The 18,304-nt window shown below is 48.2% G+C and overlaps 2 protein-coding genes across 2 annotated transcripts; one reads left to right on the forward strand and one right to left on the reverse strand.

Annotated features, from left to right (window-relative positions):
• Window positions 1-209: 209 nt before the first annotated feature.
• sars2 (seryl-tRNA synthetase 2, mitochondrial) lies at window positions 210-6,238 on the reverse strand. Its single transcript, XM_068584144.1, has 16 exons — window positions 5,658-6,238; window positions 4,979-5,074; window positions 4,855-4,884; window positions 4,608-4,748; window positions 4,018-4,072; window positions 3,863-3,926; window positions 3,535-3,640; window positions 3,401-3,448; window positions 2,693-2,801; window positions 2,175-2,220; window positions 1,993-2,080; window positions 1,760-1,872; window positions 1,520-1,613; window positions 1,153-1,245; window positions 965-1,030; window positions 210-809 (listed from the first exon to the last, which is right to left on the reverse strand). The coding sequence occupies exons 1-16, from the start codon at window positions 5,931-5,933 to the stop codon at window positions 669-671; spliced, it is 1,566 nt and encodes a 521-aa protein (XP_068440245.1). The 5' UTR covers window positions 5,934-6,238; the 3' UTR covers window positions 210-668.
• A 130-nt stretch (window positions 6,239-6,368) lies between these two features.
• LOC137790161 (sodium/glucose cotransporter 2-like) lies at window positions 6,369-18,241 on the forward strand. Its single transcript, XM_068584143.1, has 20 exons — window positions 6,369-6,886; window positions 7,140-7,293; window positions 7,394-7,472; window positions 7,731-7,958; window positions 8,068-8,602; window positions 12,498-12,617; window positions 12,716-12,787; window positions 13,312-13,416; window positions 13,510-13,569; window positions 13,649-13,753; window positions 13,831-13,936; window positions 14,701-14,781; window positions 15,526-15,755; window positions 16,206-16,341; window positions 16,431-16,538; window positions 16,636-16,786; window positions 16,882-17,050; window positions 17,121-17,336; window positions 17,510-17,645; window positions 17,725-18,241. The coding sequence occupies exons 2-20, from the start codon at window positions 7,140-7,142 to the stop codon at window positions 17,919-17,921; spliced, it is 2,988 nt and encodes a 995-aa protein (XP_068440244.1). The 5' UTR covers window positions 6,369-6,886; the 3' UTR covers window positions 17,922-18,241.
• Window positions 18,242-18,304: the final 63 nt, after the last annotated feature.

The following is an 18,304-nucleotide window of genomic DNA, read 5'->3' on the forward strand; positions in this document are numbered from 1 at the left end:
TCCCCTGGCCGCTAATTAATTACTGCAATTACATTAATTATTGATACTTTGCCACAGCTGGTAATGCAACACACAATAACAGGCGTGTGTGTGTGTCACCTCTGGGAGCACTTTCTTTATTTTGTTTGTTTCCCTGTCCTCCATCTGCAGCCTCTCCTCAAGGTCACACAGTCATTCAGTTGGTCAGTGAGCAATACATGAGGCAGAAATGATCCACTTATCTTTTATTGGTTATTTAATATCGTGGTCCTCTTCGTGGCGTTTGAGGCGTTATATCTATGATTTCACGGCGTTCAACCAAAATGGGACATAAATATATCGACAGTGTCGGTAAACTGCGTTGTTGAAGGTCGGATCGTCTGCTTCAGAACATCGACATGGTCAAATTGATTTAATTTAGAGAACATCATTAGACCTTAAAGGTACAGTTCACCCGCAAAAATATATATCTTTCCTCGTAGCTGTAGCAATATTTCACAATGTACAGATGTGTGTTTCTCTCTATAATGGGAGAAGACGGGACAAGAAAGACTCAACGGCAAAGTCTCTCTCCAGAAATAAAGACTCGAGATAATCCACGACCTCGGCGTGAGATCTGCTTCCTGTCTGGGCTTGGTGGTGTTTTGCAGGTATGTGTGTGTGTGTGTGTGTGCGTGAGTGTGACGGTGTCATTTGGTTTTGGGAGCGGGCCGCGGTGGTCGGCTGTGCTGGTTGGGTCCGATGTATTTCAGCGGCGAGTACTTCGGGGCCTCGATGACGTCTTGACCCAGATAAGGCTGCAGCGCTCGGGGGACGCGCACCGTTCCTTCCTGGGGAGAAAGACACACAAATAAATAAGAAGCACGTTAATAACACGGAGGAAGTAAATATGTTGGAAAATTCCCAAAAACATTTTATTTGTTGTAATATTTGACATCTAGTGGCTGCTTTTTTTTCTTTAATGAAAACGTGTGTGTGCGTGTACTTTGGTCTGGTGAGTCTCCAGGATGGCGATGATGGTTCTGGGGACGGCGCAGGCCGTGGCGTTCACCTGGAGGGAATGAAACACACGTGGTGGACGAGGCGGTGAGCGCCGCCGCAGGCTAAAAAACCCCACAGGACTGTGTGTGAGTGTGAGTGTGTGTTTGTGTGTGTCCTTCTCCGCAGCCTTACCGTGTGGGCGTACTGCAGGCTGCCGTCCGCTCGCTCGTACAGGATGTTGAGGCGTCTGCTCTGGTAGTCGGTGCAGTTAGACCCACTGGAAATCTGAAAGAGAGAGAGAGAGAGAGAGAGAGAGAGAGAGCGCGAGCAAGAGAGAGAGAGAGAGAGAGAGAGAGATAGAGAGAGAGAGAGAACTGCAATCAGAAGCAGCAAAAAGCAGCCGTCGGGCTTCTGTGGCAACAAAATCCTCGCCTTGTTTGACTTGATAAAAATCTGTCTGTTCAAGCACACCCTGCGGCAAATATTACCACAAACAAAACCCTTACTTAAATCACAATTACATTAGTTGGAGTCGGGTAACTACTATAATGGGCCTGACCTCTCCGTAGCTGTCCCTCCCAGGCATCCAGGCTTCAATGTCGTACTTCCTGTGTGCTGGAAGGCCCAGTTCCTGTGTCGGCATGTCCAGCACTCTGACACAAATACGACAAAATAGAGCCATAACTCACACAAATATTCTAAATATCATGTAGCAGATGCATGAAAGAACAGTTAGAAGTTACTTAGATTGTGACTTGTGTGTGTGTGTGTGTGTGTGTGTGTGTGTGTGCTCTCTCACCTGTAGTGTAGTTCCAGTGCAGAGAACATCTCCTTCTGCAAAGAGATGAACTCCTCCAGCAGCCGAGTGCTTTCCTCTCCCGTCTCATCCGCCGTCACCCCAAACATCTCCACCTGGACACAGACAGTTGATCACAAAGCTTGTTCACACTCGTTGGTGGAGTCACACACACACACACAACGCATGTGCGTACTTCCACCCTTCCTCCAGTAAATACAGCGTGCCCTTGTGACCTTGTTGAAGTGATGCACTCTGTACAGCCCCCACGACTCTCTGCCTGTGTCCGTCTCCGCTCTGTAGCAGGTGCTGCTGCACGCCGTCCTGCAGCGGGAGAAGAAGGGTGGGGGGGGTAACACGTCACGTCAGCTACACGTCAACATCTGCAGCGCACCATTAGCGACGGGGTGCTTCTCACCTGACGGGCAGGTCCTTCCAGTTGACTGCATGGTCCATGAAGTAGCCTGGATGAGAGGGGCACGCATGTTATGTAGCTACTCGACACACGCACCCGTACAAAAGGACGCTCCCTGCTCTTATTTATCATTCAAACCCGTCGTGAAACATCTGATGAACGTGTTATTACTATGCAACAAAAACATCTGCTGCAGCATTAACATCAGCTGCTCTTGTAAGATAATGTCAAATAACGGGAACCATCGTGAGTTATTGTGTAAATCTAAATCAATCTTGATGTTCCAGGTCAGAAAAATGTGTTTATCAAAGTCATTTTTTTGGGATGAAACTGACAAAAAACGAGGAGAGCAATGCTGGAAAACGCATAAGCAAAAAGTGTGATGAAGCTTCTTTGGCTCAACAGGTGCATCAAAGCCCATAAGAGGATCAGAGGGATGTTACTGAAGTACTGGTGAACAGTCTCACTGGTCATTCATTGTTTGAAGGAATTAAAAATGATCACAACACAGTGAGACTCACCCGCCACTCCGACCTCTCCGGTCCCGGCCAGGTTGAGGTCAGGGAAGCGTTTCTGGTCCAGGGAGTAGACCTGAGAGCGTTGCGCGTTGGGCTGCATCCCACAACCCTCCTGGAGGTGGAGGAAACAGAGGAGAGGGGGGAGTGGCTTAAATGATGCTTTGGTCTTTATCCAGTTGTATCTGAGTGCTTGGATAGGAACTATTTGATTTGATAATATATTTAACGTTAATACGAGGAGCTTTCTTGTGACGGTTTTGGTAGCCCCCAAAGAGGAAGTGTGTTTCCGGAGCACCAGAGTCCCTTTAGAAAACCTCTAATTTCACTGAAGCGGAGTCCGACAGTCTGACCCTCTCCGTCCTGGTTCTGGTTCTCCCGTGTCTCTCTTTTCTCAGGTGGAACCAACAATTCGGCGTGGACCTCCAGCAGCGTGGCGTCCGTGTTGGCTTTCAGCGAGAAGAAGATCTGCTCCTCTTCGGAGGATATGCTGATGCGAGACAATCTCCTTGCTGATGGTCTCGGTCATATGGAGGCAACCGTGTCCCACTGAGACTGTTTCACAGCCAGTTTATAGTTCCTCGCAGTAACTTTAAGTGCATTTAAACCCCTTTTTTAATTGTGTTATATTAAGCCTAGCATCTACCATAAAGTTAAGATTGTGTTGCCGTAACGCCTATGTAGAAACGGATGAAACAGATAATTTCTACTCACAAACACCGCCCCCTTCAGCATGTCGGGCACCACCATGGGAACGAAGCCCTGGAGGAGTCAGAAGGGAAGTTTGCGCTCGAGTAACAGAATACGTTTGAATTCTTGAAAACCAATAGGTCAACACGCGGGCTTACTCGACCCTGCAGTGTGTCCAGGGCAAAGTTCTGGAGGGCAGTCTGGAGTTGGGCCCCGGCTCCCCTCAGATAGTAGGACCTGTGGCCTGAGACATGAGAGAGATGCCTGCGGGAGAGGACGGAGGAAAATGTATTTGATATCGGACAAATGATTCAATATTACGGTTTGGACACATTTATACTGACGAAACAGAACTAAACTAACATCCTCTGTTTTCCCCTCAATCACGTGAACAAAGCATTTGATAATAAAGCGCACAAACAGCACGGCAGCTGGAATATCAAGTGGGACAAGTCTGTAAATAACAACAACCAGAGTCGTCCTCACCTCTGCCGGATGAGACCCAACTCCTCTCCCAACTCCACGTGGCCTCTGGGCTTGAAGTCAAAGTCTACAGCCGAGAGAGCAGATTATAAGATTTGTTAATTTAAAAAAACACAAAAAAGGTGAAGCACTTTTTTCTATATTTCTTCATCATTTACCTGGTTTCTGTCCGACGAGCTCCACCACCCTCACCTGGCTCTCATCTCCAACTGGCTGATAAAAAAGGAAAGAGGAACTTTGAGATGTTGCTGACAAGGCTTTCTCTCAAAAATGCCATTAATATAGTCATTTCAAATAATATATTTACTTGTTTTTGTCAAAACAGCTTTAATAAGAGAATAAAATACTGGATGAAAAAATAAATATCTGTTTTTATGATCCATCCCAAATCCTTAATGATTCTGAGGACATTTTATTCTGCCAGGCTTTTTTTTTGATGTCTTTATGCTTCCATGGGTTACTCCGTGTTTAATGTCACATTGCAAAGAATTGTGGGTAATTCCTTTGAGAAAAGTCTGCATCTACCGCTGACTTACGGAAAGGCTTCATGAAGGTGCTTAAAATGTCTGCCAGAGAGCCATCGAACACTCAAAGAGTAGACAGAGGGACAGAACTAAACCCTGAAGGGTGGAGACTCCCCACATGCTCTGCACAAAGTGTGTGTGTGAGTGTGTGTGTGTGTGTGTGTGTGTGTGTGTGTGTGTGTGTGTGTGTGTGTGTGTGTGTGTGTGTGTATGTGAGTTCTCACCACATCAGGGTGCGAAGTGTTGGGCAGTTGGAGCGCTCGTTCGTAGTGCTCCCGATCCAGCTCCGTCTCTCTGGACAGGAGTTGATTCAGTCTGATGCGGATCTCGCGGCCCCTCTGCAGAGCCCGCGTGTACTCCGGGACCTGCGTGGTGGACAACAAGCCTTCAGAACCGTTTTCCACGTGGGAATTACCACCGACTGGGGAGCAGCGATTCAATAGCAAAACATCAAACTGTTGTCAAACTTACATCGCCAAGGGCTTTCTTGTCGTTCTTGGCCTGTGAGGAAACAAACAATATTAAATGTCGAAAACAAACAACCGTTATCAGATGAGCGGCGACCGTGACCAGAGCCGCAGTAACATTTACTGACCACTAGTGCTTTGACCGTGTCAGTGATGAGTCTCCTCTGCTCCTCCAGCTCTGAGATCTCCGTCGTCACTGCCTGGAGCTCCTTCCACACACACACCTGCAATGTGTGGACACATAACCCATCAATTAGGAGGACAGTAGAACAGCGGGTTCTCCGTGTTTCCCTTAAATTACACGTTTACGGGTTCCATGACAATGCTTGTAATGGCTGCTTGTCTGGCTTTGTTTAGGTGTATTTTGCTGATCTTCCTCTTGATTTATTGTCAATATAATAAGAGTATGTGTCAAATGTGTCAACACAGTGGATCAATATAGTTTGATTTTGTTCCATCATTTCCATGAAGGAATACTGTGCTTATTGTTAGTATTCAAACGTTTTAATAACTACTTAATGACAGAATATATAACGGATTGGAAATGCCTATCAGCATCCATTCAATTCTTCAGTGCATGTGTCATGATGGTGACCTGCTGGTAAATCCGAAATCTTGACTGATACATGTTCACAGTGACACTTATTTATTAAATTACTGAATGGGGAAAGTTTCTCTGTGAGTTTAAGGCATGAACTGCACATACGAGCAGGATGTGTGTCACCGCAAGGTAATTAAACAGTCACGTGTAGAAACAACAACAAAAACATGCACTAGCATTAGCAGCTGAGGAAAAAAACGACTCACAATCTTCCTGACATCGTCCGCTCGCAGGTCACCCTTCCTGTTCTCCACATTCGCGATGACTTTGTCGGTCTCCTCGCACACTGCCCTCATATCCAGCTCGGGTTTGTCGCTGTAACCTTCGATGACATGCTCATACAAGTTGCTCCGGGCTCCATGCGATAAGCGGTGCGGGACGTACACGCTTGCCCTCTGTCTTGAGCATTGCCTGGCCACCGGCTTTAGCGTAGCCAAAGCAGGGACTCCGTACCTCACGACCATGCCGATGCAGGTCGCCATGTTTGTCTCGTAGTCAGTGTTGCGTTCACTGCGCGTGGGAATAATTGCAGCTCTCTACTCTGTGTTGTGGACTCTCGGTCAGTCTTTCGTTATTCTATTTCAAGATGTGCGTTTTGAATACAACATTATAACAAACATTACATTATAATTTTTGACAATAATAATGACTTTATACATTGATTTTAATTTGTTCCCTGTGTTCTTTTAGCTGCTCGTGGAGCCCGGGAGCTTCGTCGACTGGGAAACGGTCGTATCTTTTATGAATGCAGCATGAATGCGGAAATAAGTGTTTCGGAAATTAAATCGGATTTGTAGTTTTTATGTTATTTAAAAATATATATAAATACTATGTTATCACATAACACCAAAGAGGTGAGCAGGAATTATTTTTAATTTAATTAAATTTGACCAGTTACAGAAAACGACTCCAAACAAATCGTCACGAGCCAAAGGTCAGCCAATCAGAGGAGCGGAAGTTTTTAACGTTGCGGTAATCCGGTTCAGACGTGACAAGTGCGGCCGACTGAACCTGAACCCCGGTCCTAATTTTCTGCCCCCCCGCAGGGCTCCTAAATCTAACCCCCTCCGTCTCACCGCCGAGTCGGAGGCGCGTGGAAGACGCCATGGTGGACTGATGTGTCTCGTTGCGACGGGGAGCTTCGGCGCAGCGGGAGAACCGTTCCTTTGTAAGCTAGTTCGGGCCGCCAGTTGGTAACCGTTGGTGATGCTGCACGGCTTCGTCCTCCCCAAAAGGCCGGGGCGAGCCTTTTATAGCCGGAAGGACCGAGACACCCCGAGGAGAGCGAGGAGAGTCCCCCGAAGCTTCTGGTAGCACACCGGGTTCCTGGATACGGTTAGCCGGCCCTCCCTCCCTCCTAAACCGCCTCACACCGATTCCTGTTGAGAGGAAGACCCCACCAGCCTTCACGGTGGAAACGAGAAGAAGAGCAAAGGTAATAAGGCAACAAGAGAATGGGGGTAAATATGTAGCATAAATGTACCCTTTACAATTAAGCTGCATTTAAATTAGTCTGGGATACCAAAAAAAAGCATCATAGAGATGCTTTTGGTTCATATCTGGGTCCTATCTACTTACATGAGTACATACATGTCGGTTACATCGAGGCCCGAGCATACATAAAGTGCAAAACCTTTTTTTCTTCTTCTGTGAACAATGTCCCAGCATAACAATGTACTGTACTTCAGATGAACGCTGTGCGGGGCGGGACGGTCACCTGGCGTCCCCAGCCGTGGCAGGATGGGGACGGGGGAGGAGGAGAACCTCTGTCGGACAGCGACTCGGAGGAGGAGGACTTCCCCGACGACAGCACCACGCCACTGGGAGACTACATCACACACGGTGGGAGAGAGAGAGAGAGAGATGGGAGACTTGGAAACCAGTCCTGCTCCGTCGAATACATATTCAACCCTCTCGCTTTCCGCTGTGTGTTTTTTTTTAGGACTGAAGCAGCTCCTGGATGCTCAGCAGCTGTGTGATGTCACTCTACTTGTCGAGGGAAAGAAGTTCATGTGTCACAGGTATGACAGCCGTAATAAACAGAAAAATAACACGTGAACAGGGCGAACATTTTGAATCAGAACCACCAAATATCCCATGCATAAATAAGAATGAATTCTGTATTAAAATGATCGTAAACATGTTAAAGCATAGGATGCAAATCGGCTGCACTGATGCATCTCTGTTCTTGTTCGCAGCCTCTGTTTGATATCAAAGAGCTGAAAGATCAACAAATCTTCTGCGGGTGATGTGAAACGAGTGTCTTCTCTCGCCCTCAGAGTCCTCTTGGCGGCCGTGAGCCCTTACTTTCGGGCCATGTTCACGAGCCCTCTGGTCGAGTCCCGCCTCACTGAGATCCGGCTGGAGGAAGTGACGCCATCCGTCATGGAGACCGTCATCCAGTTTGTGTACACCGGAGAGGCGGGGCTCTCCCTGGACACGGCCGAGGACCTGTTCGTGGCCGCCAACCGGCTTCAGGTCATGCCCCTTCAGGACCTGTGCTCCAGGTAAATCCTGGAGATCAGATAATGAAGTTTACAGCTTTATTTATTACTGTGTGGACTTAAAACCCTCATGTCTCATTTTCTCTCCACTTGTGGTTTTCCTCTGCTCCAGGTTTCTGTTTGAGCACCTTTCAGTGGATAACTGCCTGGGAATGTACTCTCTGGCCCGCTCTCACCACGACCAGCTGCTTCTGCGGGCCTCTCTGCGGCTGGTGGCCCAGCACTTCCCCCGGGTGGCTCGGCAGAAGGACTTCCTCCTGCTGGACCACGGCACCTTGGGCAGCCTCCTGAGCTCCGACCGCCTGGGGGTGGACTCGGAGGCGGAGGTCTACGACGCGGCGCGCCGCTGGGCGGAGCACCAGCCCTTGGATCGCTACGTCCACATGCCGGCGCTACTCCACCACCTGCGGCCGGGCCTGCTGTCCCAGGAGGAGAGCCGAAGACTCTGCCAGGAGTTGGGCCCCGCTGCAGCCGGCGAGGGCCTCGGGGGGCCTCTGAGACCGCGGGAGGGCATGTTCGAGAAGAAGATCGTCTGCGTGGACCTCACGCCTCGCGAAGAGGATAACTTGGCTGCAAGAGACTACACGGTGGACTGCTTTGACCCTCGGACAGGGAAGTGGGAGAAGCTGGCGGCGCTGGGTTCACTGGTGAGTCCCGGCTGCACAGCTGTAGGGGACCGGCTGTTTGTCGCGGGCGGGATCCTGCGGACGGGCTCCGTGTCGGCAGCCGTGCATGAGTACGACGCCGTGTTGGACCGCTGGATAGAGCGGCCATCCATGGTCCAGCCGCGGGCGATGCTCGGCCTGCTGGGCTGCGGGGACTCGGTCTTCGCCTTGGGGGGGAGCAACCGCTCGGCTCTGCTGGACTCCAGCGAGACCCTGGAGCTCGCCACGCTTCAGTGGGTCCCGGGGCCTCGGTTGCCGCTCCCTCTGCGCGCCTTCGCCTGCGCAGCGTTGCGCGGGCGCCTTTACCTCCTGGGTGGAACCACGCTGGAACAGAACCGGGCCGTGGTCCACTCGGGTGTGCTCATTTATCACACACTGACGGACTGCTGGACGCGAGTGGCTCTGGATTCTGGCGCCACCTGTCTCGCCGGAGGGGTGGCGGTGCGAGGAGGCGTGTGCGCCATCGGCGGCTACATGAGGGACACGACCAAGTTTCTGGACGGAAACTACACCAACCTGGAGACGTTGGACGCCACTGGGCGCGTGCTGTTTTTCCGAGAGGGCAGGGGCTCCGGGGCGGAGCGGGAGGTGACAGGGGGAGGGGTGATGGTCACGGCGGAGCAGCGGGGGGGCGCGGGCGGCGGGAGCGACCGAGCCCCCAGCCCCGTGGTGTTTCCCGGGCTGCCACGGCGGATTGCGGCGGGGGGCGTGGCCAGGTGGAAGCGCAGGATTTACGTGCTGGGCGGGGAGAATGGCTCCCGGTTCTACGACAGCGTGTACTGCTGGAAGCCCGGCTGGCGCAGCTGGGTCCAGAGGCGCGAGAAACTCCCAGGGGACACCGGTGGGGTCAGCCAGTTCGGGTGCACCACTTTAAAGTTCCCTAAGAAACACATCCTGTCCAGACTGAGACTCGCCAAAGAAAACTGCAAGAAGGCAGCTGACTAGCTCGACGAGGGGAACCAACGCGACTGCAGTCGAGGCCGCCGCTCACGTGACCTTAAGAAATGTTGCTGTTGAGACAAAGGCACAAAGGAAGGGACCGTTTTATGCGATCCGAGTGCCGCCAGGATAGATCATACAATGGACTGGATGCAGGCAGATCGTATAAAATGTGTCGTGGAGCCAGAAACCGGTTGATGAGTCAGGGAACATGCACCTGAATGTGACCCAATTCACTTGTTCACTTGTCAAAACAGGAAAGCCCTTTTTTCCAAAGAGAGAAAAGGGCCTTTTCCTAACATGTAATATTATTTTCAGCTTCTTTTTTTTTAGCTGGAGTTATGTTTTTCTTTCTGTTTTTAAAACCTGTTTCAATGCTGTGAATCGTTCAGCAGCGGTGTGGTTTAGACGCAAGGACGCCGGCACATCTCTGTACTCATGCCACGTTCCACTTCATTTGCCTGAACCTCGTTGTTTTTTCTTTTCTTTTCTAACGCGGGGCCTGTAAAGCCTCGCAAATCTGCACTTAAGGGCTACGGAAATAAACCGCGAAGGCGTCCGGTTCTGTCTTTGACTCGCGGGCCCTGTATCCATCGCCGTCTCATTCGAGGACGTCGGTCACACACACACACGTCACTCATCAGCGGCTCATTGGATCAGGTTCATCAGTACCAAACACTCGCAGACCAGATTTGTGTCTTTATTTTTGTCTTTACTTGAATTGTGCTCGTATAAAAGTCCTGCCTCAAACAAGTGGAACATAGCAATGGGAGAAATGTGCATAATAGCTGGTTGACGCACACATTGACAGCCAGAACATCGTCCATATTAATATCTACGACAGTGTGTTACAAGGGTTTGCTCGACGTGCTGCAAAGAAAGAAACTTGACCCCCTCGGCCGCCTTGTGTCTAAACTAGTGCACCTTCCCCTAAACCTTGAAGCCAGGTTGAACGGCTGTCTTTACTTGATTGAGCAGCGTCTATGTTTCAGTCGCTGCAGCCACAGGACTCGTGAATGTGTTCTGCATGGAGGTTTATGGATTACGTGAACACGTGAGCAATGCACCTAATTTATTGAAATGTATTTCAAAGGTTTTTGTTGTTTGGAAAAAAGAAAAAAAACACTCTGACTTTGGGGGGACGGCTCGATGAGATGAGGCCGACCCGTTGAACCAGTCTGAATTTGGCTGGTTTTTAAACATTTTATTTTTGAAAGTAACTTAAATTTTGCTATTCTGATTTTATGAAAAGTGAGAACGCTTGCCTACAGATGTAAGCACATTGTTTTCCCGCTGTAAGCCGATATGTTTTTTTCTGTTTTTCTCTCTTATTTATTCCCATTGGACTCGCCAGCTGTGTCCGTGTTAAACTACCAAACTGGTAAATCTGTGGATATTATTATCTGTCTAAACTCCTGACCTGGAGGGCTTTAAATGTTTTGAAAATCACTGAAAGACTTCCATGACATTGAAATGGGTTTTTAGTCGCTAGAAAGCAGCAGGGAGTTATTTCCGTTTGGAATTTTCTCACCGTCTTAACAATCTGCAGCCCAGATATGAGTTTAACTCGTAACTTTACATCATTTCACATCGATGCGGTTCAGATACTGTGACTACGTTATTAACCTAATGTGCGTCTGTGATGGCAAAATAGGATTTATACTTTTGTTTTTTTCAACCTCGTACAACTGGGATAAGTTAAATTCAGTTAATTTTGTATAGCCCAAAATGACAAATTTGCCCCAGGGGGCTTTACAATCTGTACGCATACGACACCCTCGCATCAGGAAAAAGTGAAAAGGTGGGACTGTGCAGGTTCCTCCACCTGCAAGGTGGATTTATTCAAGTTTACTGAAGTCTGACGCTCTGAAACGTTGAGTTAAATCTGCTTGCAAGCAATAATTTGGTGAGAAAAAAAGTATTTTCCCCATAACGAAATTGTAAAACAAGAATATTCATGTCGCTCCTCTAAAAAAAAGCCTCATGAGATCATCTGTCTCATAACTCTTTTATACGAGTTGTTTTTATGAGAACTCCCCCAGCGATTTCTGAACAGCTTGATTTTGATCTCTGATGTTTTAAACTATATTCCAGGAGGTTGTTCACTAAACACACACACTCATTTTTTGTTTGTTGAAGACATGTGAGCTTCAGTTGTGTCTGTAAAAAAAAAAAAAATTCACATTACACTGCAGCAACAGCTTTGAGAAATTGTGCAACATTTCTTAAGCTTTTTGTTGTTGTTTTTAACATTTACCTCCGACAGAAGCGCGTCACATTTGTGAGATCTCCGTGGTCATCATCCACGTCACGTGTTCACTACAACGGCGTCCGGTCTCCAACCGCCGCTTTTGAAAGTTGCCGTCGAGCCCTGCGTTGTTTCTTTTTTTTGTTTCTTTCCCCATTTCCAGTAACACGCTCCCAATTCTCACCTTGAAATGTCAAAAGAGCTGTGCAAGGTGATCGTGCGTGCGTGTGCACGTTTTCTATGCCGAGGCTCTTTCTGTGCACAGTGTGTGTCCGCTGCGTTGTACGATGCATCCGGCCTGTGAGCTGGAAGGTGGATGTCTTGATGAAAGCAGTGCTGTCGGATGATTAAAGGACTGTTTGCTTACATGTTTGACACTTTCTTCTTTTTTATTGTTTTAAACAATTGCATGAACTTAACAATGTCGTGTTCTGAACGACAGACAGTATTTCCACTTTTTCTTGCGTGTAAAATGTTGGAAACAGCAGAACCCACACGGCTGACACCCTGTTTTTCCTCAGTTTGGTGTTAATAATTACTCTTATTAATAAACTGCTGACACCGGGCCGATTGCCTCAGCTTGGCCAAAGTTCTCCCCTTGGACTGACCCCCACACATCGCTCCTCTACAGACGCCAGAGATCTTCTCTTGAGCACATTATTGTCTTAAGTTCAGGTGTTTTTTTTGTAGATTAAAGCAAAGGTGAATTTTAAAAGAAGTGCAGCGATGGAGAACGGGGTCATCAACAACCCGGCAGACATCACCGTTATTGTTGGATATTTCGTCACGGTCATCGGTGTCGGCGTTTGGGTGAGTGCGCCTGTAAACGTGAATATGATGCGTGATGTTTATGGAGAGCGCTGACATTTGGTTTGTGGGGTTAACGGTTGTTTGTCTCATGTTTTCAGGCCATGTTTCGCACCAATCGGGGAACAGTTGGAGGATATTTCCTGGCAGGCCGCACCATGACCTGGTGGCCGGTGAGATGGATGTATAGATCTATATATATAATAACACGATGTTGGCTTATTGGTCAATAAGAAGTAGAAAGAAATGCAAAAGATGTGCTCGAGGACATTTAGAAACAGTTATATTATCATGTCATAGTTTGTCCACCAGATGGCGCCACCAGGTTTATTTTTACACTGTAAAATATGCCCAATGAATTTACTGTATATATTCATATAAATATTTATTAGTAATTAATTGTATGTATAAAATAATATATATATACATTAATGTATACAGTAAATACACTGGGATGTATGTATACATACGCACGCACGCACACATTTGGAAATCATGCAATCAAACACGAGTATTTCTTAGTAGTTCTTATTCTAGAAGGTTTGTCAAAATATTGCCATTTGGATCCAGACAACATTTTAAACCTAAATAAACAATTTCTCAGATCAATATGCTTCACTACAACACTCTATCACTCTACTCCTGTAGGTCTGAATTCGTTTGTCCATTTCTTTGTGTTTTTTAAATATTTTCCCAGGTCGGTGCGTCTCTGTTCGCCAGCAACATCGGCAGTGGTCACTTCGTGGGCTTGGCGGGCACCGGGGCCGCCAGCGGCATCGCCGTGGGAGGGTTCGAGTGGAATGTAAGTCACGCTATGAGCCTCCGGCATGTACATCACATACAGTTAATCCCCATTTTAAAAACAGAGTTATCTGCATGAACTGTCGACCCTCAGGCTCTGTTCATCGTGCTGCTGCTGGGCTGGTTGTTTGTCCCCGTCTACCTCACCGCCGGGGCAAGTAGCTCAGTTTGTATCATCCTGTGTGTAACAAGTGCACGTCCATAAGCAGTGTGTTGCTTTGTTCCTGCGTCAGGTGATCACGATGCCTCAATACCTGAAGAAACGCTTCGGCGGGACCAGGATCAGCCTCTACCTCTCTGTCATCTCTCTGTTCCTCTACATTTTCACCAAGATCTCAGTGAGTCGTGCGGTCGGACCACACAAACAGGAACAATAGTGTACGGACAGTAGGAACCCGCTTCTGTCTCTCTGCAGGTGGACATGTTCTCAGGGGCCGTGTTCATCCAGCAGGCTTTGGGCTGGAACATCTACGTGGCCGTCATCACCCTTCTGCTGATCACAGCCCTGTACACGGTGACAGGTACAAGTCCATTCTGTTCCTCTATGGACACGGTTTGTTGAGTTAAAAGGGACGCACACAAGGATCAGTTCACGCTGAGCAACGATAACCTCGTGAGGTCGAGGCCGCCCCAGGGCATGATGGGAAAGTCACTGATCAAGGAGCCGATTGGTTATTCATACAATACAAACATGAATTAATCTAAACACGGTCTGCAAACTGCAACGAGCCAACAGCTCTGATCTGTAAGGTGGAACTATTGCTGTAACTTCCTGTATATTTTATTTATTTATATAAATGTGTGTATGTATATATATTATATTAAATAACAAATACTATTTTAAATATTTATATTTTCAATTAAAAATATTATTTTAAATAGATTTTTATATTCCTCAAATAATTAAAATTAAAAAAATACTTTTTTAAATGATTGGTTATTTATACAACACAGATATAAATGAATTCAAACACGATCTGCATGAGTCAACAGATCTCATCCACTTTCCAGCTCATCTCCCTGAATGATGTCATCGTGATGTCATTGTGATGTCATCACGGCTGAGCTTTGAAACTTAAAACAAGAGAACCTGCGTTGTAAACAGGGTGTTGAGTTTGAATGATGTGGACATTTCATTGAGGGAAGAGAGGGTTCAATGAAAAGCTGCTACTTGTTGCATTATGGGAAATGTAGTGTTTACCCTCATTAAGGAATACAATCTGTATGTATCGCCCTCTGAAGTGCCTCTTTAAACATCTGTGTGTGTGTTTGTGTGCGTTACCAGGTGGCCTGGCTGCTCTGATGTACACTGACACGGTTCAGACCTTCGTCATCATCGCCGGGGCCTTCGTCCTCACCGGCTTCTGTAGGTACTAGATGTGCAGCAGTCGCATTAGATCTTCTGATGGATACCGTTCCTTCTCTCAGCTCGCGTCGTTGTCCTCTGGCGTCCGTCAGTCCCTCCAGGCGTGAAGGCCGCGTCCCTCCTCAGCGGCTCCACAACAGGAGAGAGATTAACTCCAGCCGGCAATCATTCACTTCACTGTTGTGCAGCACGCCGACGCTGCAGGCCGCAACACACACACAACACACACAACCACCTCCTGCAACTTTACTGATGGTTTCATACAATGACTCACACGCTGGCTGGAGAGGCCATCGATCTGCTGCAACATCATGCTTTATTTTATAAATAAATATACATGCATTTAATTAATAATAATCATAATATTTAGTCATATTATATCAATATTTATTTATATATTCAAATAATAATATAGTAATTATATATATATATATATATAAACAAACTGTAGATTACAAGTCAGAGGAGGCAATTGAGATAAGTGGAGGAAGAGGAAGAGCCCTCCTCTTCCTCCTTTATGTGAGTTGAAGCGTTGACAAGACGTGCTGACTCAGCAGCTGACTCATATCTTCAGTTAGCATCAGAAGACAACGACAGACTGTTGAGCTGAGAGAACAAACACAGTGCGCTCGTTCCTCTGCAGCTCAGTTCTACATGTTGATAATGTGGCAACAGGAACATCTCGTGTAAAAAAAACAACCTTCCTGCTGCCTGAACTCACCCTCCTCTTCATTTCCCTTCCAGCCTTTGCTGAAGTGGGCGGCTACAGCGCCCTGCTGGCCAAATACAGCTCGGCCGTGCCCAGTAACTTCTCCTCCGTCGACCCCGAGCGCTACAACATCTCCCCCCGCTGCTTCACCCCGAGACAGGACGCCTTCAGCCTGCTGCGGGACCCCGTCAGCGGGGACCTGCCCTGGCCCGGCGTGCTGTTTGGGATCGCCATAGTGGGAGGCTGGTACTGGTGCACGGACCAGGTGGGCGTCCCTGATCCCAGTCTGAGCTTTGGGTTTAGGTTCCTCATCTTAAAGGGGAAAGAGCAAGAATCTGACTTATGTTACCTTATCATTTAAAATTTATGCCATAGGAATATGCTTTTTTTTTAGTTCTCAATATTTATTAAATAAGGAAAACAGCACTGCGGTGGCAAATTAGATAGCAGGTGAGCTCGCCTTACCTACATCTCATGTACTTTCTTATTTCCTGTTTAAAAAAATCAATTTCGCGAGGAACTCTGTGCATGAATTTAAAACCAGAGTGTTTCTGCATTACAGCCATGCAGCCTTTTTAGTAAAAGAAGAAAAAACTGCTTCACTGTGATAACATGCATTCAGGGAGACTTGTTCAAGTGGCTGCTGGTGGAGTAGATGGATTTCCTTCACTTTGACGGACCGTTGACGAGCGCAAACGCCGCCTTTTGTCTCCAGGTGATAGTCCAGCGGTGCCTCGCAGCTCGCAGTCTGACCCACGTGAAGGCCGGCTGCATCATGTGTGGTTACCTGAAGCTGCTGCCCATGTTCCTCATGGTGTTCCCCGGCATGATCAGCAGGGTCCTCTACCCGGGTCTGTGCAGCACCTCCCCCATCCACACCACTGCTTCCTCTGCAAGGTTGTACGTTCTTATCTTATTGTGTGTGTCCGTCCGCCTGCAGATGAGGTCGGCTGTGTAGTGCCAGAGGTGTGTATGCGGGTGTGTGGGACCGAGGTGGGCTGCTCCAACATCGCCTATCCCAAACTGGTGGTGTCCATCATGCCGAATGGTAGGAACACATCAGCACTACTCGGAAAGAAAAAAAAAAGTTTTACCTTTCATTTCTCATCACATCTTCCTTCTTCTTCCTCTCTCTCTCTGCGCAGGCCTGCGTGGTCTGATGCTGGCCGTGATGCTGGCCGCCCTCATGTCCTCCCTGGCCTCCATCTTCAACAGCAGCAGCACGCTGTTCACCATGGACATCTGGACCCGCATCAGGCCGCAGGCCGCCGAGCGCGAGCTCCTCATCGTGGGCAGGTGAAGAACCTGGAGGACCTCGGCCGGCTGTTTCGTTCTCTTGTCGTTCCAGATTCATACATGTTGTCATCATCCTTTTTCTCCCCATTTTTTAGGGTCTGGGTTCTGTGCATCGTCGCCGTCAGCATCTGCTGGATCCCCGTCGTGCAGGCGGCTCAGAGCGGCCAGCTCTTCGACTACATCCAGTCGGTCTCGAGCTACCTGGCTCCGCCCATCGCCTCGGTCTTCTTCCTGGCCGTGTTCGTCAAGAGAGTCAACGAACAGGTTGAGATCATCATATTAAATCATTCTCGCCACCTGCTGGGATTTCATTTGCCCCTCATGTGCTCTCCAGGGTGCATTCTGGGGCCTGATCGGCGGCCTGTTGATGGGTCTGTGTCGGATGTTGCCCGAGTTCTGGTTCGGTTCCGGCAGCTGTATTTTCCCGTCCGCCTGCCCGTTCTTGGTGTGCGGGATCCACTACCTCCACTTTGCCATCATTCTCTTCTTCTGCACCTCAGCGCTGGTGCTGATGGTCAGCTGCTGCACCCGGCCCATTGAGGACGAACACGTGAGCGACTCACAGAAGAAGCACTAAGACCCCGTTTGTTTGTCAGCCTCATCGAGTGCCTGAAGACAGAAATGTTTTCTCATTAAAAACACAAACCCATTTTGAAGGGCCCCGAAGTGAGACTGGATTTAACCAAAAACGTCCTTCATGAATCATTTTTTCCTCTTTTTCAGCTCCATCGTCTGGTGTTCAGCCTGCGTCACTCCAAAGAGGAGAGGAAGGACTTGGACTGGGAGCAAGAGGAGAAAAGACGACGTGCTCGGAGAGAGGCGGAGGAGAGGATGAGGGAGAGGGAGAATAGCGACGCAGGTAAGAAACGAATAAAAGGACGACGACGTCACCAAGATAAAAGTACTGACTGCTCGCTCGTCCTCTCGGCGGTCGGAAGAGGGAGAAGAGCCTGGCGTCTGCCGCCGGATCGGTCGGTCCTGCGGCTGCTCCCGGGCCCGCGAGCAAGACGCGCCCGCCGAGACGACGGAGAAGCTGCCCGACATCAGCGAGGACCCGGCGTGGAGCCACGTGGTGGACGGCAACGCGCTCATTATGATGACGGTGGCGGTGTTCATGTGGGGATACTACGCGTAGCAGTCCCAAAAAAAGTGCCATGTGATTTATGTTTGAACCACTTTATTGGGCGGAGTCGGGAACAGTGGCGCCGCCTGTTGGCAATTACTCGTCACTACGAGTCAGAGATGTCACAATTAAATTTAAATAAGCAGCATTAATACTTTATAGTGTGTCTGTAATGCAGTCTTAAAAGTGTTCATCGGGTTACAACACCATTACTGTATACGGTTACATGTTGATTCAATATGCACCGAGATGAAAGGTGTGAGAAAAGGAAACCAAAAAAAAAGTGTAATTTGGAAGCCAGGTAAACTCAATAAAGTCTCAAGTAGCCCGAAGATTTGCAAGAGTGCTTTTTGAATCTTCGGCTCAAGAAATCAATGAAAAGGATGAGTCACTTT

The sequence above is a fragment of the Clinocottus analis genome, unplaced genomic scaffold, assembly GCF_023055335.1.
Source record: "Clinocottus analis isolate CAN_PGR_092001 unplaced genomic scaffold, fCliAna1.0.p SCAF_2, whole genome shotgun sequence".
Taxonomy (NCBI): domain Eukaryota; kingdom Metazoa; phylum Chordata; class Actinopteri; order Perciformes; family Cottidae; genus Clinocottus; species Clinocottus analis.